The sequence below is a fragment of the Manis pentadactyla genome, chromosome 7, assembly GCF_030020395.1.
Source record: "Manis pentadactyla isolate mManPen7 chromosome 7, mManPen7.hap1, whole genome shotgun sequence".
Taxonomy (NCBI): Eukaryota; Metazoa; Chordata; class Mammalia; order Pholidota; family Manidae; genus Manis; species Manis pentadactyla.
The window spans coordinates 126,084,044-126,103,078 of record NC_080025.1 but is presented as its reverse complement, the minus strand read 5'-3'; the positions used below and the strand labels follow the sequence as shown (position 1 = coordinate 126,103,078).

The 19,035-nt window shown below is 43.4% G+C and overlaps 1 protein-coding gene across 4 annotated transcripts in view; it reads right to left on the bottom strand.

Annotated features, from left to right (window-relative positions):
* SND1 (staphylococcal nuclease and tudor domain containing 1) overlaps nucleotides 1-19,035 on the bottom strand; it is a 446,546-nt gene that overhangs the window by 132,275 nt on the left and 295,236 nt on the right. For all 4 annotated transcript variants that reach the window (XM_057504746.1, XM_057504745.1, XM_057504744.1 and 1 more), the window contains exon 15: nucleotides 17,013-17,154. In XM_057504746.1, the coding sequence (XP_057360729.1) occupies nucleotides 17,013-17,154 (142 nt within the window). The remainder of the gene's footprint in view (nucleotides 1-17,012; nucleotides 17,155-19,035) is intronic.

Here is a 19,035-nt window from a genome sequence, read left to right as displayed (position 1 = left end):
GAGTGATGAGCTCTCGGGGGACACCTGGGGGTGCCAGGGAACCAACGCGTGAGGACACATTACCGCACACAGCAGCAAGGAGTCGGTTTCTTAGAGACTTGGTGATGACAGGCCCTCGAAACCGGCTGTTCCAAACTGCAAATCAAGCATTTCTGACCCAGCACTCCAATTCACTTCAAGCTCAGGGAGAGGAGGAGGACAGAGAGGGAGGGGAGGGATCAGTAAGCACTCTTTTATCTTCTATTCAGCATAAAACCAGGCCCACCAAGTAACAGGGGAGAGAAAAAAAAACCCAAAGTGATAGAGCACTAGACACAGCTGGCCATTAGCACTGACAAAGGCTGAGGAAGCACCTTTTCCTTCTTTAGAGAATCTAACCCACACTTTACCCTGAGCTGGGGCCAAAGCTTGAGCAGCGAAGGAGCTGCAAAGAAGGGAAAGAGGCTTAGTCTGGAATAGCAATTTCTTTTTCAGATACGAAGTTCAAAACAAGTAAAGATTACTTCTGAGCTACTTGCAGAAAGGTATTTTGTTTTAACCGAAGATTCTACATACTGTAGATGAGATGTGTTTTGCCCCCAAAACAAAACAACAGCAACAAAAGAAACCCACACAGTTTTTGGTTCTTAAATGCTGATGGGAGACAGATTCAGTTCTGAATGTAATATTGAAAGCTACAAACTTACTTTCTCACAGTGTATGCACATCTCCTCTCCTTCCAAACACTACGAGATTAAAATCCACCTCCTCTAAATTTGGCTCATTAACGGCAATCTCCCTGCTAAGTATTGAACTTGAATAGCTCTGAAGCTTGATGCAAACAAAGGTCAAGCTATTTTAATTCCTTCTGCAGGATTTAGGGAAAACAAATTTCTATGAGGGCGCGAGGTTGAAGAACTGAATGAGCACTGAGAACTTCCATTCAAACTGATTCAAGAGAGAACTTTCATTTAATTTGCCAGCTCCTTGTCTTATCATCCCTTCCCCTTCCAATCTCTTCACATTTGCATTGTTCATGTAAAATGAGTCAGGGAGTGAAAAAATTAAGGTTCTCATAGCAACTGTTAACAGTCCCACACCATACAGAAGCAGTATTGGCAATTATAATTGGGCTTTTGCTAAAGGTGAACCCTTAATATACCTCATGTGTGAAGTGGGCGAACAAGCATTCTTAACAGAATTTTAAACTTTTGCATTTCTCAGCTTATGTATTTAAAATCTGTAGGTTCAAAATGGGCACGTGAGGAAGAAAACAAACTCCAGAACGAGCCAATGCTTGGCACAATAAATCAATAACCCCACCAAGAGAACAAGGAATATAAAACAGTTGGGCCCTGTAGGGACCCAGGCCTTACATTAACATCTGGGAGACATTTGAGCACAAGGTACATCCCAAACAAGAGCTTTCCCCAAAGAAGAATCTAAGAGAATACAAGACAGTGTGTGGACTTTTCTCTGGGGCCATCCCCGAAGCCCTTGGTCCTCATCTCATCAGGGCCCTAAATGCTCTTCTGAGAACTGGATCGATGGTATTAGCATTAGCCCTTGGCTAACTCACCAGAGTTCAGGATACTTTAAAACTGAGCTCTGTCATCCAATTAGTGTTTATCTGATGAACTCAGGGAAGACACTAGCTGTCTTCTAAGCTGTCATATCCTACTCATACAGATCACCTTTATGTGTGTGTAGTGGGGGGGGAGAGTCAATCAACTCAATTTACTGGTGACTTGATCTCAGACTCAAAATTTAAGAACAAGGGCAAGAGTTCACAACATAATGGCTTCAAAGAACATCATTTGATACAATCCAAAGCCACATAGGTAGGACCATATCTGGGAGTAATAGGTTAAAGCCCATAAAAGTACAGCCAATGAGGATCAGAGAAGTGGGGGCAGACACCTGAGTAAGACTAGTTATAGGCCATATACAGTGAGCAGGAGAGTTGGATGAGAAAGAAGGTCTTCTAATTTTTTTTGTTCACTGAACTTTCTATTATCAACTTTCCTTTAAAATGTTTCAAGCTCACCTTTCACCATTTTATTCTCCTGTGACTAAGCTTCCTATCCCAACTCTACTAAGCTGAATATTTCCTGTTGTACTGAAAGATAACACTCTTATTGAAGTCCTCTATGAGAATGCAATGGGGGTAAAATGCTTGACTAAAAAGTACAAATGCCAATAATGGTTATCATTATTGTGACAATTCTTGCTATTATAAGATCAAGGCTGTTCACTAATGAATGAAAAAACAGAATGTAGTGAGGTTGAAAGAAACATAATCAATGAAGGCAAATACACCTCCCAACACAGTATTCATTTCAGTGAAAACTCAGGAAGCTGTAAGAACAAATACAACAGTGTGCAAAGATGAAATAAAAACAGGCTTTCTCTTAAAACTTTGTGCCATGAAATGTGAGACAAGCAGTCAGGGGCCTTGAATAGGACTTGTCATGCTCTTCAGTTGGGCTGCTGGGAAGCACTGTCCTGAGAGGCTTCTCCCCACGGCGTCCTGCAGCTTGCAGCAGGCTAAGAGGCAGACACACGTAGACTTCATCAATCAATCACTGATATTCTCAGAGCACCTTTAAAAAATAGAACCCAAACATGCTTGGAGGTGTATATAAATGATTCACTGCTTCAATATGATCCATTAAAACACGCAGATACAGTAGGACATGCACTGTCCCAGGGGCTTATGAGACGGGACTATGAACCACTTCGCTAAAGTACTACTTCCAGGTTCTCTCATTCCTGGAAACATCTGAGCCTGACGGGGCCCCAAAGCTGCTATAGTGGTATCTTTCAACCAAAAAGACCGACTGGCCTGACACTAGGCCTGAATGAACAGAGCGCTTGAAAGCAGGAATTTTCCTAGAAAAGCCAGGATGTACAATTGCCATGGCTCCTGTTCCAGTCTGGGGCAATAAACATCACACCAGGGAATAACTATGATGACCACAGGGGTTCTTTAAAAAAGCATGTCTGTATGGGGTGGGAAAAACATCTATGCTGTTTCACAAGCGTTAAGAGGCAATGTGGCAGAAATTTTCTGATTCTAAAAATACATGGATAGCAAATGGGGCAACATGGCAACAATTCAATGAAGGTAAATGGAAGCTCATCTTTTTCTGTTTTGAAACTTTTCTGTAACCTGGAAATTATACCAAAGTAAAAAATAATGAGAATTATGTTAAAAAACTCCAACTTCTGATGCTTAAATGTTGGACATCCTGGGGCACTCAATCACCTTCTTCACACTCTGTGAAAGGTGCATCAGAAACAACAGTTCAGTGAACCTTAGCAGGCATTCCTCAGAGGGAAGCCCTTGGGTTATTCTACAGTGTTACCATTTCAGCACCAGCTTTATGTGCTATCTCTCAAGATTCTGCTACTCCAGACAGTTTAACCTTTTCAACTCCAAATTAGAAAGGATGGTTCTTTAATGGTCAGCAAATATCCTGTCCCTCTAACCTGTTCTCTCCAAGCTATACTTAAGTATCACCAGGCCTAGGCAAGTTGCTTGGCCTTTTATTAGTAAAGCAGCTGAATAATTTATAATGGTTGCATAGGGCCCATTAGAAGTGCCAGAACAGTAATAACTGGCTTAGGACTTTGCTTACTCAGGGTAGAAGTTTAATTTGTCCATAAATGTCCCAGCTCATAAACCTATCCCACAGGTCTGACCTGCTCTCTCCTCCATAATCACATGTCCTAGCCATGCTCTCATCTTAGATGTGTTCCTAATAGTGTCATCTCTGGAGCCAGAAAACAAATCTAAATCCAAAACAACAGCTAATATCTCATACCCACATTACTACATTTCCTAAGAGGGCCATTACAACTGTCCCCTTACGCTTTGTTCTTGGTCATCCCAAAAGAAAGGCAACACCTGGTTGATTCCCCATCAACAAGAAAGCATAGGCAGATGCAATAAACAGAGGAAGACTGGACGTCGGAACAGTATGTTCAGCATCAGTTGAAACGCTGCATTCTAAATGACGACATGTATGGTTAAGTCACAGCACATACAACAAGATCAAGAAAATGGGCACTGCTTCTTAGCAATTTACTTTCCAAGCCTCAGTTTTCTCATTTATGAAACAGTGACTATAAAGGTACCCAACTAATAGGGCTGTTATAAAGATTAAATGAGCTAATCCACAGCATGTAATAATTACTCAATAAGTAAAAGCTATTATTATTAGAGATTCAGACCTGGCATGAACCCTAGAGAAATCTAATACAACTCCCTCACTTAATGAAAAACCCCAAGGCCCAGAGAGGCTATGTGACTAGGGATATTTCTAAGTCTTAGTGTACTTCTCCAGGTAGACACCCAGTTTTGTGCTCTTTGACATGTTAGAACTACTGTGGCTCAAGCTCTCATTCTCTATGGAGACAGACTTTTATTGTTTTTTAAACTTCAGTGTTCATTCATCTAAGATACTACCTATTCTGTGCTGACTCTGGGTGGGGTCAGTTATTTTAGCAACCCTTACAGGGATTCAGAAGCCACAAGATAGACAAAGTCCCTATCCTCAAGCAGCTTACATTCTGGTGATGCAAGAGTAAATTAAAAAGCAAATGAGTAAATAAATTAGATAATTTCATATTGTGACCAGTTCTATAAATAAAAAGGCGATGATAGAGCTGTGGTAGAGGTCAGGGGATTAGATACCTCGAACAGGCTGTTCATGCTGGTTTCTCGGCAGTTTAATCTCTAGTAAGATGGCCCTATTACACTGGTCTCAGAATATTAATATATGAATATGCATAACTATGTGATAGAAGAAACTGTGCAAAATGGTTTCACCCTCTAAAAATTTCACTCTTGGGTTATCATATCAGAAACATACTAACCATGAATGACTTTATCAGAATAGACCTTTTCTGGTCTTTGGTCTTACCTCCCTGGCTTCTCTGGTGCAGATGGGTGGGTTAAGGCACAAGGACACCTCGGTAATTGAAGCAGGGGTCATGACATTCTCTTTCAGCTTAAGTTCATTTCTTTGCCCTCTGGAGGTTGAATTCTTAGCCCTCAGCATCTGTGCTATATGCCACGAAATTGCTGCCCCAAGAATGAGTTCAGGGGATCAAAGAGCTATTATTGTCTCAGTTGAGGCCAACTGAGGGAGGGAATGGCGGTAGAGGCAGGCCACTCACCCCTCCATTCAGCCACCCTCCTCCACAACGGGGCCATTGAGCAGGCGCCACAATAGAGGGCTGAGCAGAAAAGGCTGAAGGAAAGCATACAGAGGCCCCTCGCACAGACTCGGTCTTTCATCACAGGGCAAGTGCCAGTATCTGGGAACAGCGATCTCAATTTCTGCAAATCCTCCAACTTGCAACAGCTGCTAGTGACCCTGGTGGGTGGCTCTGCTGCTTATGCGAGTTTCTAACACCAAACCCTGGCCCGGAGCCTAGCCGACATTACTTAGGTTAGAGACACGCTGGCTGCAGAGAGCAGCAACAATGGACTTCACAGCTTATAAAGCAGCTCACAAAGGGCTCCCGTGTATTTCAAAAAGCACTTCAGAGAGCTGGTGAGGGAAGCTATCCTGCACAAATGCATTCAAGCAGTTTATTCCTAACCCACTTAATTTACGGTTTCTGTCAGAAGCCAACAACATAGTGGGGGAAGGTGCAGAGAACCATGAGAGGGCTGGGTGGTTGGGTAGCTGCGGGCCATAGTCAACCACAGGCCCCTCCTCCAGAGCCCTGGCTCAGCAGGATGGGGAGTGACTGGCAGCAGTCAGCCCTTCACCTGCTAACAACTGCAATGAAAAAGAGTCTGTGGGATTCCTCGCCTCTTTTAGTGATCTGCTTGTCTCAATTGCTTCCGTCAGCATCATTAGGCAACATTTACAAATGTTACTGAACCGACACTCTGGAGGCTGTCTAGATGCCAGCCACCATGCAAGCCAAATGTACCTTCTTCTGCCCGTACAGGGGACCCTAGCCTCCTCTATCTCCTGTTCTGCCTTACCTCTGAGGCTTGGAGGTGCCCACTCATCTATCTCCATGCTATCTACAATTACCTCTTCTCTTACAGGGAAAAATTTGCCAGGTAACAGGTCCAGACACCAAAAGAAGCTTAAGACTAGAAGAAAACAGTTGAGGCTCAATGGCCAGTGTTGGGAGCCTGGAGTTCATGGGAGTCACTAAAGAGCATGGCAAACACTGAGTGTGCCGAACACAGATGAGCCCCAGGGAAGTCACAATTCTTTATCAACTTCATCTTACCCGTCAAGTTCTCAAAAGAACTTCTGTCAGTGTTTTGTTTTTTGGAAAAGGAACTAATGTAAAGATGTGAGGTGGAACTATCCCTGAGCCCTAAGATGTCAAGTGGAAGGACTCCTCACAGGACTATAGACCCGACTGACTCTATCTGGAGATCTGACTCCAGTGTTTGTAAAGCTTGGTGTGGGTTTCTAGGAGAACTCTAAATCAGCAGATTTCCAGGTAAGAAATTACTACAAAATTAACATAATCAAAGGAATTATACAGAGCTGTATCAAAAGGGAAGTAGGATTTGGAATTGCTCAAGTGATACTGGGCTGAGGGAAAAAAGTTACCCACCCCCCAACACTCATTCTAATGGGTAAGACCTATTTGCTAAGGGAACAGCATCAGCATGATATGGCAGTGTTTACTGGGAGGTCAGTCTCAAAGCGTGAAATGGATCAACATAAGAGTAGGCTTAGAATGCTCCTACTGTGTCCTTTCCTTCACTACTGCCTAAGTGCCATGCCTGGCAATGACACACCTTGGTGGGATCAGGTTCCAAACTAATGGACCATCTGTACTTGGATCATGAACTTCAGATGCACCTCTTCATAGACTGGATATTCCAGCTGTTAATTAGTAGAATGAGGACTCCATGGGAGAAGACCTTTAATGCAAAGTGGGGGAAATAAAAATAGTTTTGTATCAATAGCAGAAATTTGCTTGCTTACCTAGAATGTACATCTACTAGATGTGTGACTTCCTTGGAATTTTCATGATACGTTTTAAAAGAATTCAAAATTCGACACCACAGAAAAAGGCACAATGGCAGGAATGCAGGCCTGTCTACAAGAGCTCTGTTTTCTGCCCCCAATCTGCCATAAACAGAAACCATCCAAAGCCTAGCTTAGGCAGAGCTAGGCATATGTAAGGCTAGGAAGGCTCATAACAGACGACTGGACATAACTGACTTGCTTATTGCAATTTAGGTGCTGAAGTTACTGTTTGCCAAGAGCAATAGTTCCCCCAAGAGGATTTAACTAACAGGTAACTCTCACTTAAGAAGCCCACTTTTATCTAACCTGGTGTCTTACATTCTGATATTTAAGTATGGGCTGTAAGATGATGCAATCTAGTGTTTGTCAGAAATAAGCACCCTGAAGGCATACACTATGTACTGTTTTCCCCATGCAGTTGAGCGATAACAGGTGTTAATAAATAACCACTGACTAATCAACTATTAAAAAAGAGGAATGTGAGCAAAAATACAAGAACAAGTAAGTACCCATGACCATATCTTCCCACTTATCCAACCGGGAGGAGAAAATTCCCTTTTCTAATCATAGCAGACTGCTTACCAGGAGCACAAAATCAAAAGGAAAGATGGCCACTCTACGCAATATGCCTATTTTGATATAAAGGGTTGGTCTGTCATTAGCACTTCCCAATCAGTAGCACTCAGAAATAGGTATAAACTTGGAAAAGAATTTTAAAAACCCTATCAAACAAAAAGAATAAAGAGTAAAAAAATAGCAGTTTGCTGAAAAAGAGACTAAAATACATCAGAGCCCTCTATAGAGGAGTTATTTCTGAATTCCCTGCACATACGACATCATTCATGAAGAAGGCAATGGTACAAATATAGCATAAATGTCGTCTGCTCTAGCTTGTAATTTAAAATGCAAATGCTAATGAGCGAACTGGTATATCAGTGGAGTTAATAACCGCATGCCTAGCACAGGGGCTGCATCCAAAACACACAGAGAAGAGACAGACACCATGTTCCAATTTAAAAATAAAAACACCCAAATTAACCCTAGAAAAATCACTAGCAGATGTACAAGCTCAGGAAAAGGAGGCACAACCAGAGCAGGAAAATGGGAACGTTTCCACCCATCATAGACTAACTAGTTGATTTAAATATGTCCCTACATACAGTGAAGGTAAGCATGGGAGTTACTAGGGTTTACTCAGGACTGCTGTTGCAAAGCGTAAGTATAAAAGAAAATGCTATAGGGAATCCAGAAAGCTTAAAAGAAAGTTTCTCCAAAGCCCTCTTAGAAAGAAGCCTATAAGTCTACCATGCAGGTAACCATTATGTCCAGAAATCAAAGGCTGCTAAGAGAGATGCAGATCTCATTTCTTTTATTACAAGTAAAGGGTAGTTTAAAATAAACCCAAATTGTAATAGGTCTAGAGTAAGTGGATAATTTAAATAAATAGGAAAAAGCTCTAATGATGGGGGGAAAAAAAACGACTGAGAATGCAGTTGTGTCTCAGATGTCTTCAAAATATGAAAGGAACTTCTGTGAACTGTTCTTGTTCCTACCAGGTCTGTCCTTGGCAGCCCTGAATCAGAGTCTGGGCCTGATCCTGAGTGTGGCTCCTTGGGCTGGCTTCCTCAGAGCCCCTCACGTATGGTGTGAGGAAGTGCATTATGTGGCCATGGTCCTATCCAGTTCCTTGAGTGGAAACCAGTGGCACCCCCTCAGGGGCAACAGCAGGGGTGGGGCTTGGCCTAGTGGTCCACACTGAGCACCTAGTGTGTCCTAATTTTCTGTTAGTTAGTGCCATTCATTCAAATTTCATACAGGGGACCAGGCCTAGGCTCTGCCAAATCCAGCCTATCGGATTGGGCAAGGCTCAAGAAAACATTCTGAAAAGAATCCACAGAGAGCAACGACCTGGGGCTTGGGGGCAAAGAAATTTGTCAATGACGAGAAACTATTTTTTTTAATACCGAGTCATATCTCTGTTTGAAAGGGGGATGTGAGCAGTGGTTCCCATAGCAACTAGATGAAGTCTTACAGGCGGTGCGCACTGTTCACCCTGGGGCTGTCCATTACCAGGTTTCAAGGTATTTCCCCTTAATTTCAAATTATCACACCACTTACACTCCCTCTCCTGCATCCTGGTCCTGCCACTTTCTACTATTAGGCTGGCCAAATAGTCACCCCCACAGGGAAAGGGTAGTAGCAGGCTGCCCAATCCTGGATGCTGCTGCTTGGCACCAGTACTACTAAGTGGCTGCAGGGAAATGCCAGTGGGCTGACAAGATGAGACTGAAAAATCCACACAGAAATGTATTTTTCTGGGAAAGCTACAGAATGGAATTAGAACTGGGGTATCTGAGCACAACCAGCGACAGGTGTTGGCATTGGAAACGCTCCAGCAGAGAACTGTCATCAGATTTCAGTAAGCTTCCCACTCCTACCCCTCATGCCCACCAGGTGGAGAGCAGCCTACATAGGCTTTACAGACTCAAGAAGAACCTGCAAGCGGGAGGGGAGGAGAAGGAATGGACAAGGAACCCCGGGGCTGGGGGAAGCTCGCAGGGCTACCCTTTGTACCACTCTACTGGCTCTTAGTAGCTCTGCATGGAGGAGGCCTGGTCCCGTGCCAGGACCCACTTTCCCTTGTCTCAGCTACATTAAAACTCAAAAGCACCAGAAGTGAAACTCAAAAGCTAACAGTAGAGGCAGAAATCAGAGGATTTAGGAGGTTGGGATGATCCCTTTCACTTACCTTTGCCCATTCCATCCTGGGGTAATTGATGGGCCTATCACGTAACAGCTGAGAATAAATCAACAACTTCTGTTTCTTGGCACAGAACACCCAACTGAGATGATGAGGGCTGGACACCAGCGAGGAGGTTGTGCCATCCTCAGGAGTCTGACAGACTCCCTAGAAGATGGTGCCACCGCGAGGTCTAGCCTTCCTTCAGTGGCATGAGTCTCTAGGCAGGCTGGCACGGAACTGCCATGTGGGCCTTGCCCCTCCCTCCCTCTGGGTCACAGCATTACACCAACATATGCAGGCCAGTTTGAAGGAAACAGGTAACTGGAAAGCAGGAATGCAAGAATTCATCTTTAAATGTTTTAGCTCCAAGGTCTGTGACTACCAGTAAACCATGCTGAGCAAATCTTATTTTTATTGGTGTTTTAATATTACTCTCAGTCAAAAAAATATTTGAAATGCCTACTGGACAAAGTGAATTCCTGCCTCTTTTACCCTGAAACCCTGTAACATATTCTAGAGGTCTCCTTTGATGCCTACTACTGGTCCTCAGGTACTGGCATTTGTGGGTCTTCTAGCATCCTGCTCACTCACTCTGATCTGCCGTTTGTTGCCTCTTCTGAATGATGGTCCTGGGATGGAATATGCTTCAGGCCTGCAGGGACCTGGGCTGAGGCAGCATTTGGCAGCACTTCTCTATGGATCCTGTATTTCTGGGTTACAGAACAGGATTGCTCCTGCTTTTTTGACAGTAGCACAACATTTATTGTTATTGTTGTATGAAAATCTAAGTTGTTTTCATTTGTATGGCACTTTAGGCATATTTCTCCTACTCTTAGCCTTCTTAAAAATGTATGTTTTCCTTCATGTCTATATATTATTTATGTGAATAGACACAATTACTTTGCTTGAAGGCTGAAACTCCCATCTTATGCATTTCTATATTCCTAGCATAATGCCCAGTGGAAATAAAATATGTGATTGAATTATTAAATAGGCACATGATTGAATGACCCAAAAGCATGAGGTGGCTCATTCTGGAGATGATTCATAATCCAAAGACAGGAGATAATCAGGACATACTGGTTGGCTTGCATTTTCATCCACAAGACCAGTGGATAATGGTATAGCATGCCTGAGATGAGGAGTCAAGGGCAGAGTACTGAATGCTCAATGGCAACAGACCTCAGGCGATTTACTTGCCCAGACAAAAGCAGAAAGAAAAATGATTGATGAATATATCCATTTCTCTTAGGCAACTCTTCTTGAGAACTAATAATATAGGCTAAGTTGTTTTGCCTAGATGAATCACACATAGCCTGCCCCCAAAAATTGTTCCAGATCTTCTTTGATGCTCAAATTCCATCTCTCTTGGGAAGTCTTTTCCATTCTCCAATTGTTCCTTCCTCTGCACTCCCATGGTATATTGCCTGTACTTTTCATAACGCCTTTTTAATTTCCCTTGTTCAAATTTTTCATATGGCTATCTATACCACAGATACAAAGCTCTTCAGAAAAGTAGAAATGTAATTTATGTATCATCCACAGTCTGTCTATCAAAGACAAAAGGCTCCCAACCCTGGTTATCGTGCTAATGCCTTCCTCCAAGTGACCCTCCAGGACCTCCTGACATGACCGCAATTCATGTAATTCATACAACAATACAGTATCTTTAAAGTGAATTAGAGCAGCCCCGAAAGTCTCATGTCAAGCTACCCATTTCCAGTAATGGGGCCCAACTGAAAGCAAGTAGGTATGGAGATAGAATCAAACTGGGAAGTCCCAAGAGAAAGAATACCCCACTTCACAAATACCCATTAAGCTGCAATTCAATTAAAGCATCTGAAAGGAATTCATAAGTATCAGCAGACCCTGTAATTGCTTAATTAAGGATAGAAGCCCAGCAAACACAACCACAAGAACAGCCTGATTCATTAGCACCTCTGTGATAGCAGAATGGGATTTCTCACTTCAAAATACTTTGGTTTTAATTGTGTAATTTTGTTAGGTACTGGTAATCAATGGGGATCCACCATTCCTGGGGCCAGGAGATGGGGATGATATTCCCGTTCACCTTCCTTCTCCTTTCTCATTAGAAGTTTTGGGTCTACTGAAACAGGCAGTTGATACACCTATTGGGACTGGCTGCAGAAGAGCCGTTAAAGAGAAATAAGGAAATGGGTACTTTATTTAAAGGCATTCAAGGTGGAAGGACACACAGCCAAACCTTAGTTTGCCAGGCACATAGCCACCACCATTTATCAAACCTCAGACACCCAAAACCTTTTCTCATTTCCTGCCTTGTCATAATGCACCTCCAGAGGGGAGTTATAATTGGAGAGAGAGAGAGATTTAAATACCAAAGGACAGGCAAAAGGAAGTCTCATTTTCTAGCCCTGTTTCACACAATGAGGTAACTGGTTGTCACCTGCTGTGATCCGCCTGGGAACTCCCTACCAGGTGGCGGCTCCTTCAAGGTGGCTTGTACCATGCGTTCCATCTAAGATGACTGACACCATTCCAACACTTCAAACCTGCTTGTCTGTAATTCCTCACACATAATGCTGTCCCACCTTTGAGAACATGGAAATGCAAATGGAAGGGGCTCACTCTGTGTTAGCAGAAGACTCCAAATATCTTAAAACTACTTAGATTACTTGGCACTGAAACCTCAAAGTATTTTTCTCTTCTGATTTAAGCCTTTTGTTTCAGGTACTAACCTGACCTGGTATGCTTCAGGACAGAACTGTGCTCTTAGCATACCCCAGAGCTAAGAGTAATTCAAAATGATGAAACAATATAAATCTTAACCATAAGACACACACTCCATGCCCACTGGTGCTATTAAATACAAATGTGAATCAAGAGCCAAGCTATTTGCAAATATGTGTGCCTCAGTATCCCTTTAGGCAAGAAAATAAGAAAGATGTGACACATAGCAAGTGAGAATAAAGTAAAAATAAAGATTGTGGGTAAACTGGTTTTCTTCTACTGGAAGGACATGTAGGTCTCACTAATGCCAGATGAGGGAAAAGGCTGCTTTTAAACGAACGTGGGCTGCCTGGAGATCTGGCTTGCCTGCTAACTCAGGACAAGAACTGACTGTGATTGCCTCCAAGACTGAATGAAGTAAGTGTGCATAGATGGAGGCCACAGTGGCAAGCAGAGGGACCTTGAACAGTCTCGGTTCTGATGGTGTAAGGTCACCTGCTCACGGACCAAGCCCAAGCCAGGTGCTCAAAGGAATGAAGGGCAAGAGCTCTCAGGAGCCACTGACCTGTGAGCTACAGCTGACTCCGCGCAGCCCCACCTGCTTTCCCATCTGACCAAGAATTGCTGCCCGTACAGGGGTGCAGGAACCGTGACAGAGAGGCCAGCTGGCTCGGGCCAAATGCCACTCCCTTTCAAGCTGTGGGGCCGTCTGCCCAAAAAAGGCCACATAAAAATGGGAAGTGTCCACCCCACCTTTAAGTCCAGAAGGCTCTCCAAAAGGCTGGAATTAATGGCAGCAGCCCATATAGGGCTGCTCAACAATTATCTTGACTTTCCCCTTGAGAATCACCACCCAACCCCCTCCTGGCTGCAGAGACACTGGCAGTAGAATGCCATTTTGGCCCAGTGTACAGCGCACCCCCCAGTTACCTGAGGAGCCGTGTGCTGCCATTCACTGTCCAGGTGAACCAGCCTCCAGTATGAATCTGGTGTCTGCTTTGTACTTGGTCTGAGAGGCCCCAGGGCTCCTTCTCTAAGGACAGCCCCCACCCCCACCTCATTCTGTCTCCTCCAGGCCACTGTTCCTGATCATTTCCTTGTACCCTTTCTTTAGTTCCTTCTTAGAATTCAGACCAGCGCTCTCATGTTCCCTATATTTTCCCACTCCATCTTTTTTATATCCTTATTTGCCAAGATTTTGTTGAGTTTTACATTCCATAATTGGTATGAAAACAGGTATGTTGAATATCTTTTTAAACTATACATGCCATGTTCTGCTCATCTTGAATAAGAATTAGTTATAAAAGTACTCAAGATGCTAACACCCTTAGAATGTTACCTTGACCCTTTAAGCTTTTGTTTTTGTACTCTTTTCTTTCTTAGATTTTTGTGAAGAACAGCCTATTTTTAATTGTTCCTTATTTCCCACATTTACTTCCCAATCACCTGTAATCTGTCTTTAGCTGAAAAACTCTGATGAAACTGCACCGACAGAGGTCATCTGCGACTTACTACATCACTTCAGAGTTTTTGCCTACTTGATCTTTCAGGTAAAATCTGACACTGCTGATTCCTTGCAATTCTTTCCTCCCTTGGCTTCCAGAAAACTACTCTCTCAGGATTCTACATCTAATATTCTGACCACCAACTATCTGTTCCTAAAACTTACTCTGACTTTGGTGTTGCCCTTGCTGGTGGACATCACAAGCTGCCTAATCATTCAAGGCTTGGATGAGTTGCTTTTTCTCTCCTATACTCAACGTGAGACCCATCCCTAACCAAAAAACTTTTCCAAGGTCTCTTCTTCTGAACTGACAGATTTCAAGCCTCTACTCCTCTGGCTTCTTAAGTGCTCTCTGAGCCTCCGGCCTCATTTAATTTCAATGTATCCATCAAAATAAACCAATCACTCCCTTATGTCATACCTTGGGTGGCCCTGCAGGTCTACAGATACTCCACCAATACCAACGGATTGTTCATGGTTGCCTGGACACCTCAGGATGTATCACAGCTCCACAACTTTATTTTCTTTATCTAGAATGTTCCTCCCTTACTCCTTTCCCCCAATATTACAAATTTCTATTTGTCCCTCAAAACACATCTCAGTTATCAGCTCCTCAGGAAGACAGTCCTGATCTCCACCAAAATAACTAACCATTCCCTCTTCTTTTTACTTATATGCCTTGAAAATAATTTTATTATCTCACCCAGTGCCCAACACTGCAGTACGTTTACATGTCTGTCTTCCCTCTAGAGCTTTCTGAGACCCAGGACCATGTCTGACAAGGATGCAGAGTTCCTTGCTCCAAACTCAAAGGGGAAAAGCCAGTAGACTTCCTTTCAGTGAGCTTTTTGCTTAGTCAGGAGGCAAAGTCAGCTCCTTCCTGTATTTCCACGATCAAATAGGGCAACATCTCCATGGTACACACACTGCACTGCCTTACCATTCCATACAGGAGATTAGGAAATCTCTAGTTACAAATTCACTAATTCATAAGCAAGAAGAAGGAAACATATTTATTTATGATCTACTTTAGGACAGGCTTATTCTCAACCCCTTATACATCTCATTAAACCCTCACAAAAATCCTGAGAGGCAAGAAACTCTCCAGGTAACTGACATGTAAACTAAGGTTTTAAAGAGAGTAAAAAATCTACCTAAAGTCACCTGCTGTACACAGGAGAGCCAGGTTCAAACCAAGGTCTGATTTCTCTTACGGCTTTTAAAGGTCTTATATCCTTGCCAGGTTTCTAAAGAAACCAGATGATGCATAATATAATCACATATAGTATGGCAGGAAAAAAAATGTAAAAGCTTGTATTTTTATCATGTGTATGCTTCTGTAATCTACCTTTCAGAATGTAAGTTAATTCAGACAATGTTTTGAATTGCTAAGCTTAGAATAATGCCAAGTACACAGGGGGAATGGCTGATGCAGGGTTGAGTCATCACACTGTGCTTGTGTCTGAGGCAAGGTACGACCAGAAAGAAGGGTTCTAAAGGAAAACCCCAGTCAAGGCAGGCCTGAGCTCTAAGCTGGCTCCACTCAGGTAGTTTAAAGTTTAGAAGCCAGAACTTTGTTTTCACTCCCGTACAGATCTGAGGCTGAGTTTCCCAGAAAGAATACTGTTTCTATTTTATATCTCTGGAATAAAGCTCTATGCTGCCAAGGGGATGCTTTTGTTTTGTAGGTACAGAGCATAGGCTGAGTTGAATATATAACTCATACTCTGTAACAGTAAGAAACCATTGCTGAAAAACTTCTCTGCTAAGGAAATCTAAATAAGGCACAAATGGCAGAATGAAAGGACTCTCGAGTATATACCACTCTACCGCCCCCCCAGGGGACTACAACTCACATTCTCAGAAATAAAAGTACAGTCTCCAGGAAGGTGTGAATGTGTTGCAACCATCTTTCCTATAGTGGCCCCTGAGCTTCGTGTCATACTTCAATTCTGAAGAGGGTGCAGGAGCCTGAATGCGAAGTGACACCAGCAGCTGTGCGAACACCAAGGTCACGCATTCAGTCAGTGATTTCTCTCACATAACACATTCCGCTGGGGCCTGAGGGACACCTCAACCAAAGACAGGGTCGGCGCCCTCTAGGCAAGTGAAGATGAGGCAGGGACAGCAAATAGGGCTCCCATTCCTCTTTGGTCCTGGCAAATCCTATTCAAGAATCCAACAGAGAAAGTGTGGAGGCAATAAGCCAGCAACAGAATCGGCGATGTGCACCAGAGAACACAACGGAACGTGTCCTTTGTGAGCCAGGGACTGCTGGTGTGTCCAGGAGTGGGGTGCTGGAGGGAAATAGCACTTTCTCTTCAAGACCACAGCCTCTGCGAAGTACCGACAGGAAATAAAGAACTTTATGATTTACCAGCAGGGAAGAAATGAAGCAGTCTACTCCTTGGATGTATAAAGGTAAATTGCTCAAAGAGCACAGTTCATACACAGTCCTGCTGACGTGTGAAGTATTAAGCTACTAGAAAAGATAGGAAAAGAAAGCTGTATCTTCTATCAGAAAGAAAGGCAGGCTTCCCGAACCCGGCAAGCTTTGTGCAACAGAAGCACGATAGATGCAGGAGCCCGTGACGGCAATGTCATGGCTGGGGTTTCATAAAGGATTTGGATCCTAATAACATTTGAAAAGAATAAAAGAGAGAGACAAACGGCGCTGCCTGGGAGCTAGAAAAAGGGCAGTGGGTTTCCATCCCTGTGCAGCCTTCCCAGGACTAACACGGCGGGGCCATCAATCTCAAATGGGAAACACCAATGGTGAGAATCCTGCCACGAATGTTTTCCCACCCAGAAATCCTTTCACTCAGGCTGTGTGAGGACACACGCTGTGGCTGGTGGAAATGAGCAGGGAGAGGGCCCGGTGTCAGGTTCGCAGTGACAGAGGGATCAAATCTTGACACTGTGTGTTTGTCTCTCAATTAGAGTGAATCACCCAGATGGACTCCTGTGCTGTCTGAAACAAAGAGGAGAAGAGGGAGTGACTCCCAGGGATGACTTCTGAGCTCCAGGAGGAATTTTCGGCTTAACAAAGGCTTACCTGCAAGCAAAAAGGTGATAAGGCACGTTTCCTTTGGCAAATATAGCTTGAGACGCGACCCACTGAAGACGTATTCCACCACCGCTTCGGAACGACCTGCCCGCTGGAGGAAGGGCAGGAACTGCTTTGCTTTCTGGGTGTCCTGGTGAACAAAATCAGAAGGGAATCATGAGAAAAGTAATGGGATTCAGGTAAATGTTTCCTTCTCTGTCCTACAGCAAAATGTCTGGTGGCCCAGGGGAAGCTAGGCAATTAACCCTATGAAATCAGATGTTTCTGAAACCATGACATAAAAAAGGTCTCATGTGGTTCATCAAAGTTTTCAGCATATTCTCACTGACTGCTTCCCTCCATTCTGTTACTAAGCACTCAATGGATATACAAGTTAGGAAGGTGCTTTGAAATGAGAATTCCACGCCTCTGGGACAGGAAAAAGAGCTCCTCTTCTTAGAGCATAAAACTGAGAGGAGAAAACTAACACTAACCTGATGTGGAGAAAAATTCAACCTTTAGTTTTCATTATAAAAATTAAAAAGTGCTCCCCAGGCTGTGTCACATAGGCCCTAAAAGCCCTTTCCTAGGAAAACCAATGCCATTTATCCTCGGTCATGAGGAGGCTATGTATTCAGAGCTAACTGCTGAAGGAGAAGTGTGAAGCCTTCTTTGGGTGCTGAGACAGCCACCTTGCTCTCCAGTGCTGTTCAGGCATGAACTGGGGCCTGGGCACACTGCTCCTGTTCCCAGCCTGGGAAACTTCTAGGACATGTTCCCATACCACGTCCTGTCAGCAGGAATAAATACAGAAACAATAAAATCACATGGAACTGCACAGCACTTTTAAAACTTTATTCAGATATCAACTCGAAGTGCACACATTCTACCCTGAGGAATACCAAACCATGGACACTTCGACCTCAGAGCTCTCAGCTACAGAGGAGCTATGAGGTTTCAAATCCTTCAGTCTCTCAAGCTAATTAAACAGATGATTGAGTAAGCAAGCATCAAAATATCACAACCCATGTGCTGGGGGAATAGTCAGTGGACATCAGTTGGTGAGGTTTTCAGCCCAGCCAGCAGAACTGTGAACTCCCTGGGCGGACGGCAAGCCCGGCATGCTTTCCCATCCCCTGTGCACAAGCAATCTGCCCTCTGCCGAGCTCTTCCTTTCTCTCTGCTCCTAGCAACCGAACTATTGTATCTAAATTAATACTCATTAGATAATGAAAATTTAACAAGCCATCAAGTATTTGAGAGTTTTAACAGCAGCCAAAGGGGCTCCTTCTCATTCAGAAGCAGTGAGGTAGGCTGGGATGAAAACAATATTTATAGTAATGAGATTCATCCTTCCCTTAAAACAGATCCTCAGAAAAAAGGAGACAGTCATCCACTCTCAATATCTCTAATGGCACACTGAGAAAAGGTAAGGTAACAATGAGCTTCAGTGGGCTGGAAACTCACCCAAGTGCACACTTGAGCAACACATACCCTACCGTACATATATGGTGGGAAAATGCTTTTTTGGCAGTTGGCCAAAGTCCAGAACAGCCTCGAAAGCCAACTGCTCCATGGGAAAGAAAGCAATACCTGATTAAAATCCTTTTGCCTGTAAAAATCTGGAGCATTATTCACGAGCTGAGCCAGTAAGTCAACAACAATTATCAAATTGATTATTGAAAATCAGGAGGCACCTTCATGTCTCTGAAGAGAAGACCTTTTCCCTCAAGACTGCAGTGATCTGTATTTTTCAGAAACAAGCTTTTGCTCACCACTGGTTTTGCACATATTTATCTAACAATAAGATCCTTATAGGAGTAACAGCAGCACATACACACAGGAATGCCTTTAATATTAATACTAAAAATTTGGAAGTTGCAGCAGACTCTTGTCTTATTTTGCTAAACAATTACCTACTTTATCAAGATCGGTACTTAAATAACACTGAGAGTGAAGGAGAAACGATGGTGCCTCCCTATTTATTAGCCATGCAATAAAAATAAACAGATGTTCCTGATCCCTCCTAAGC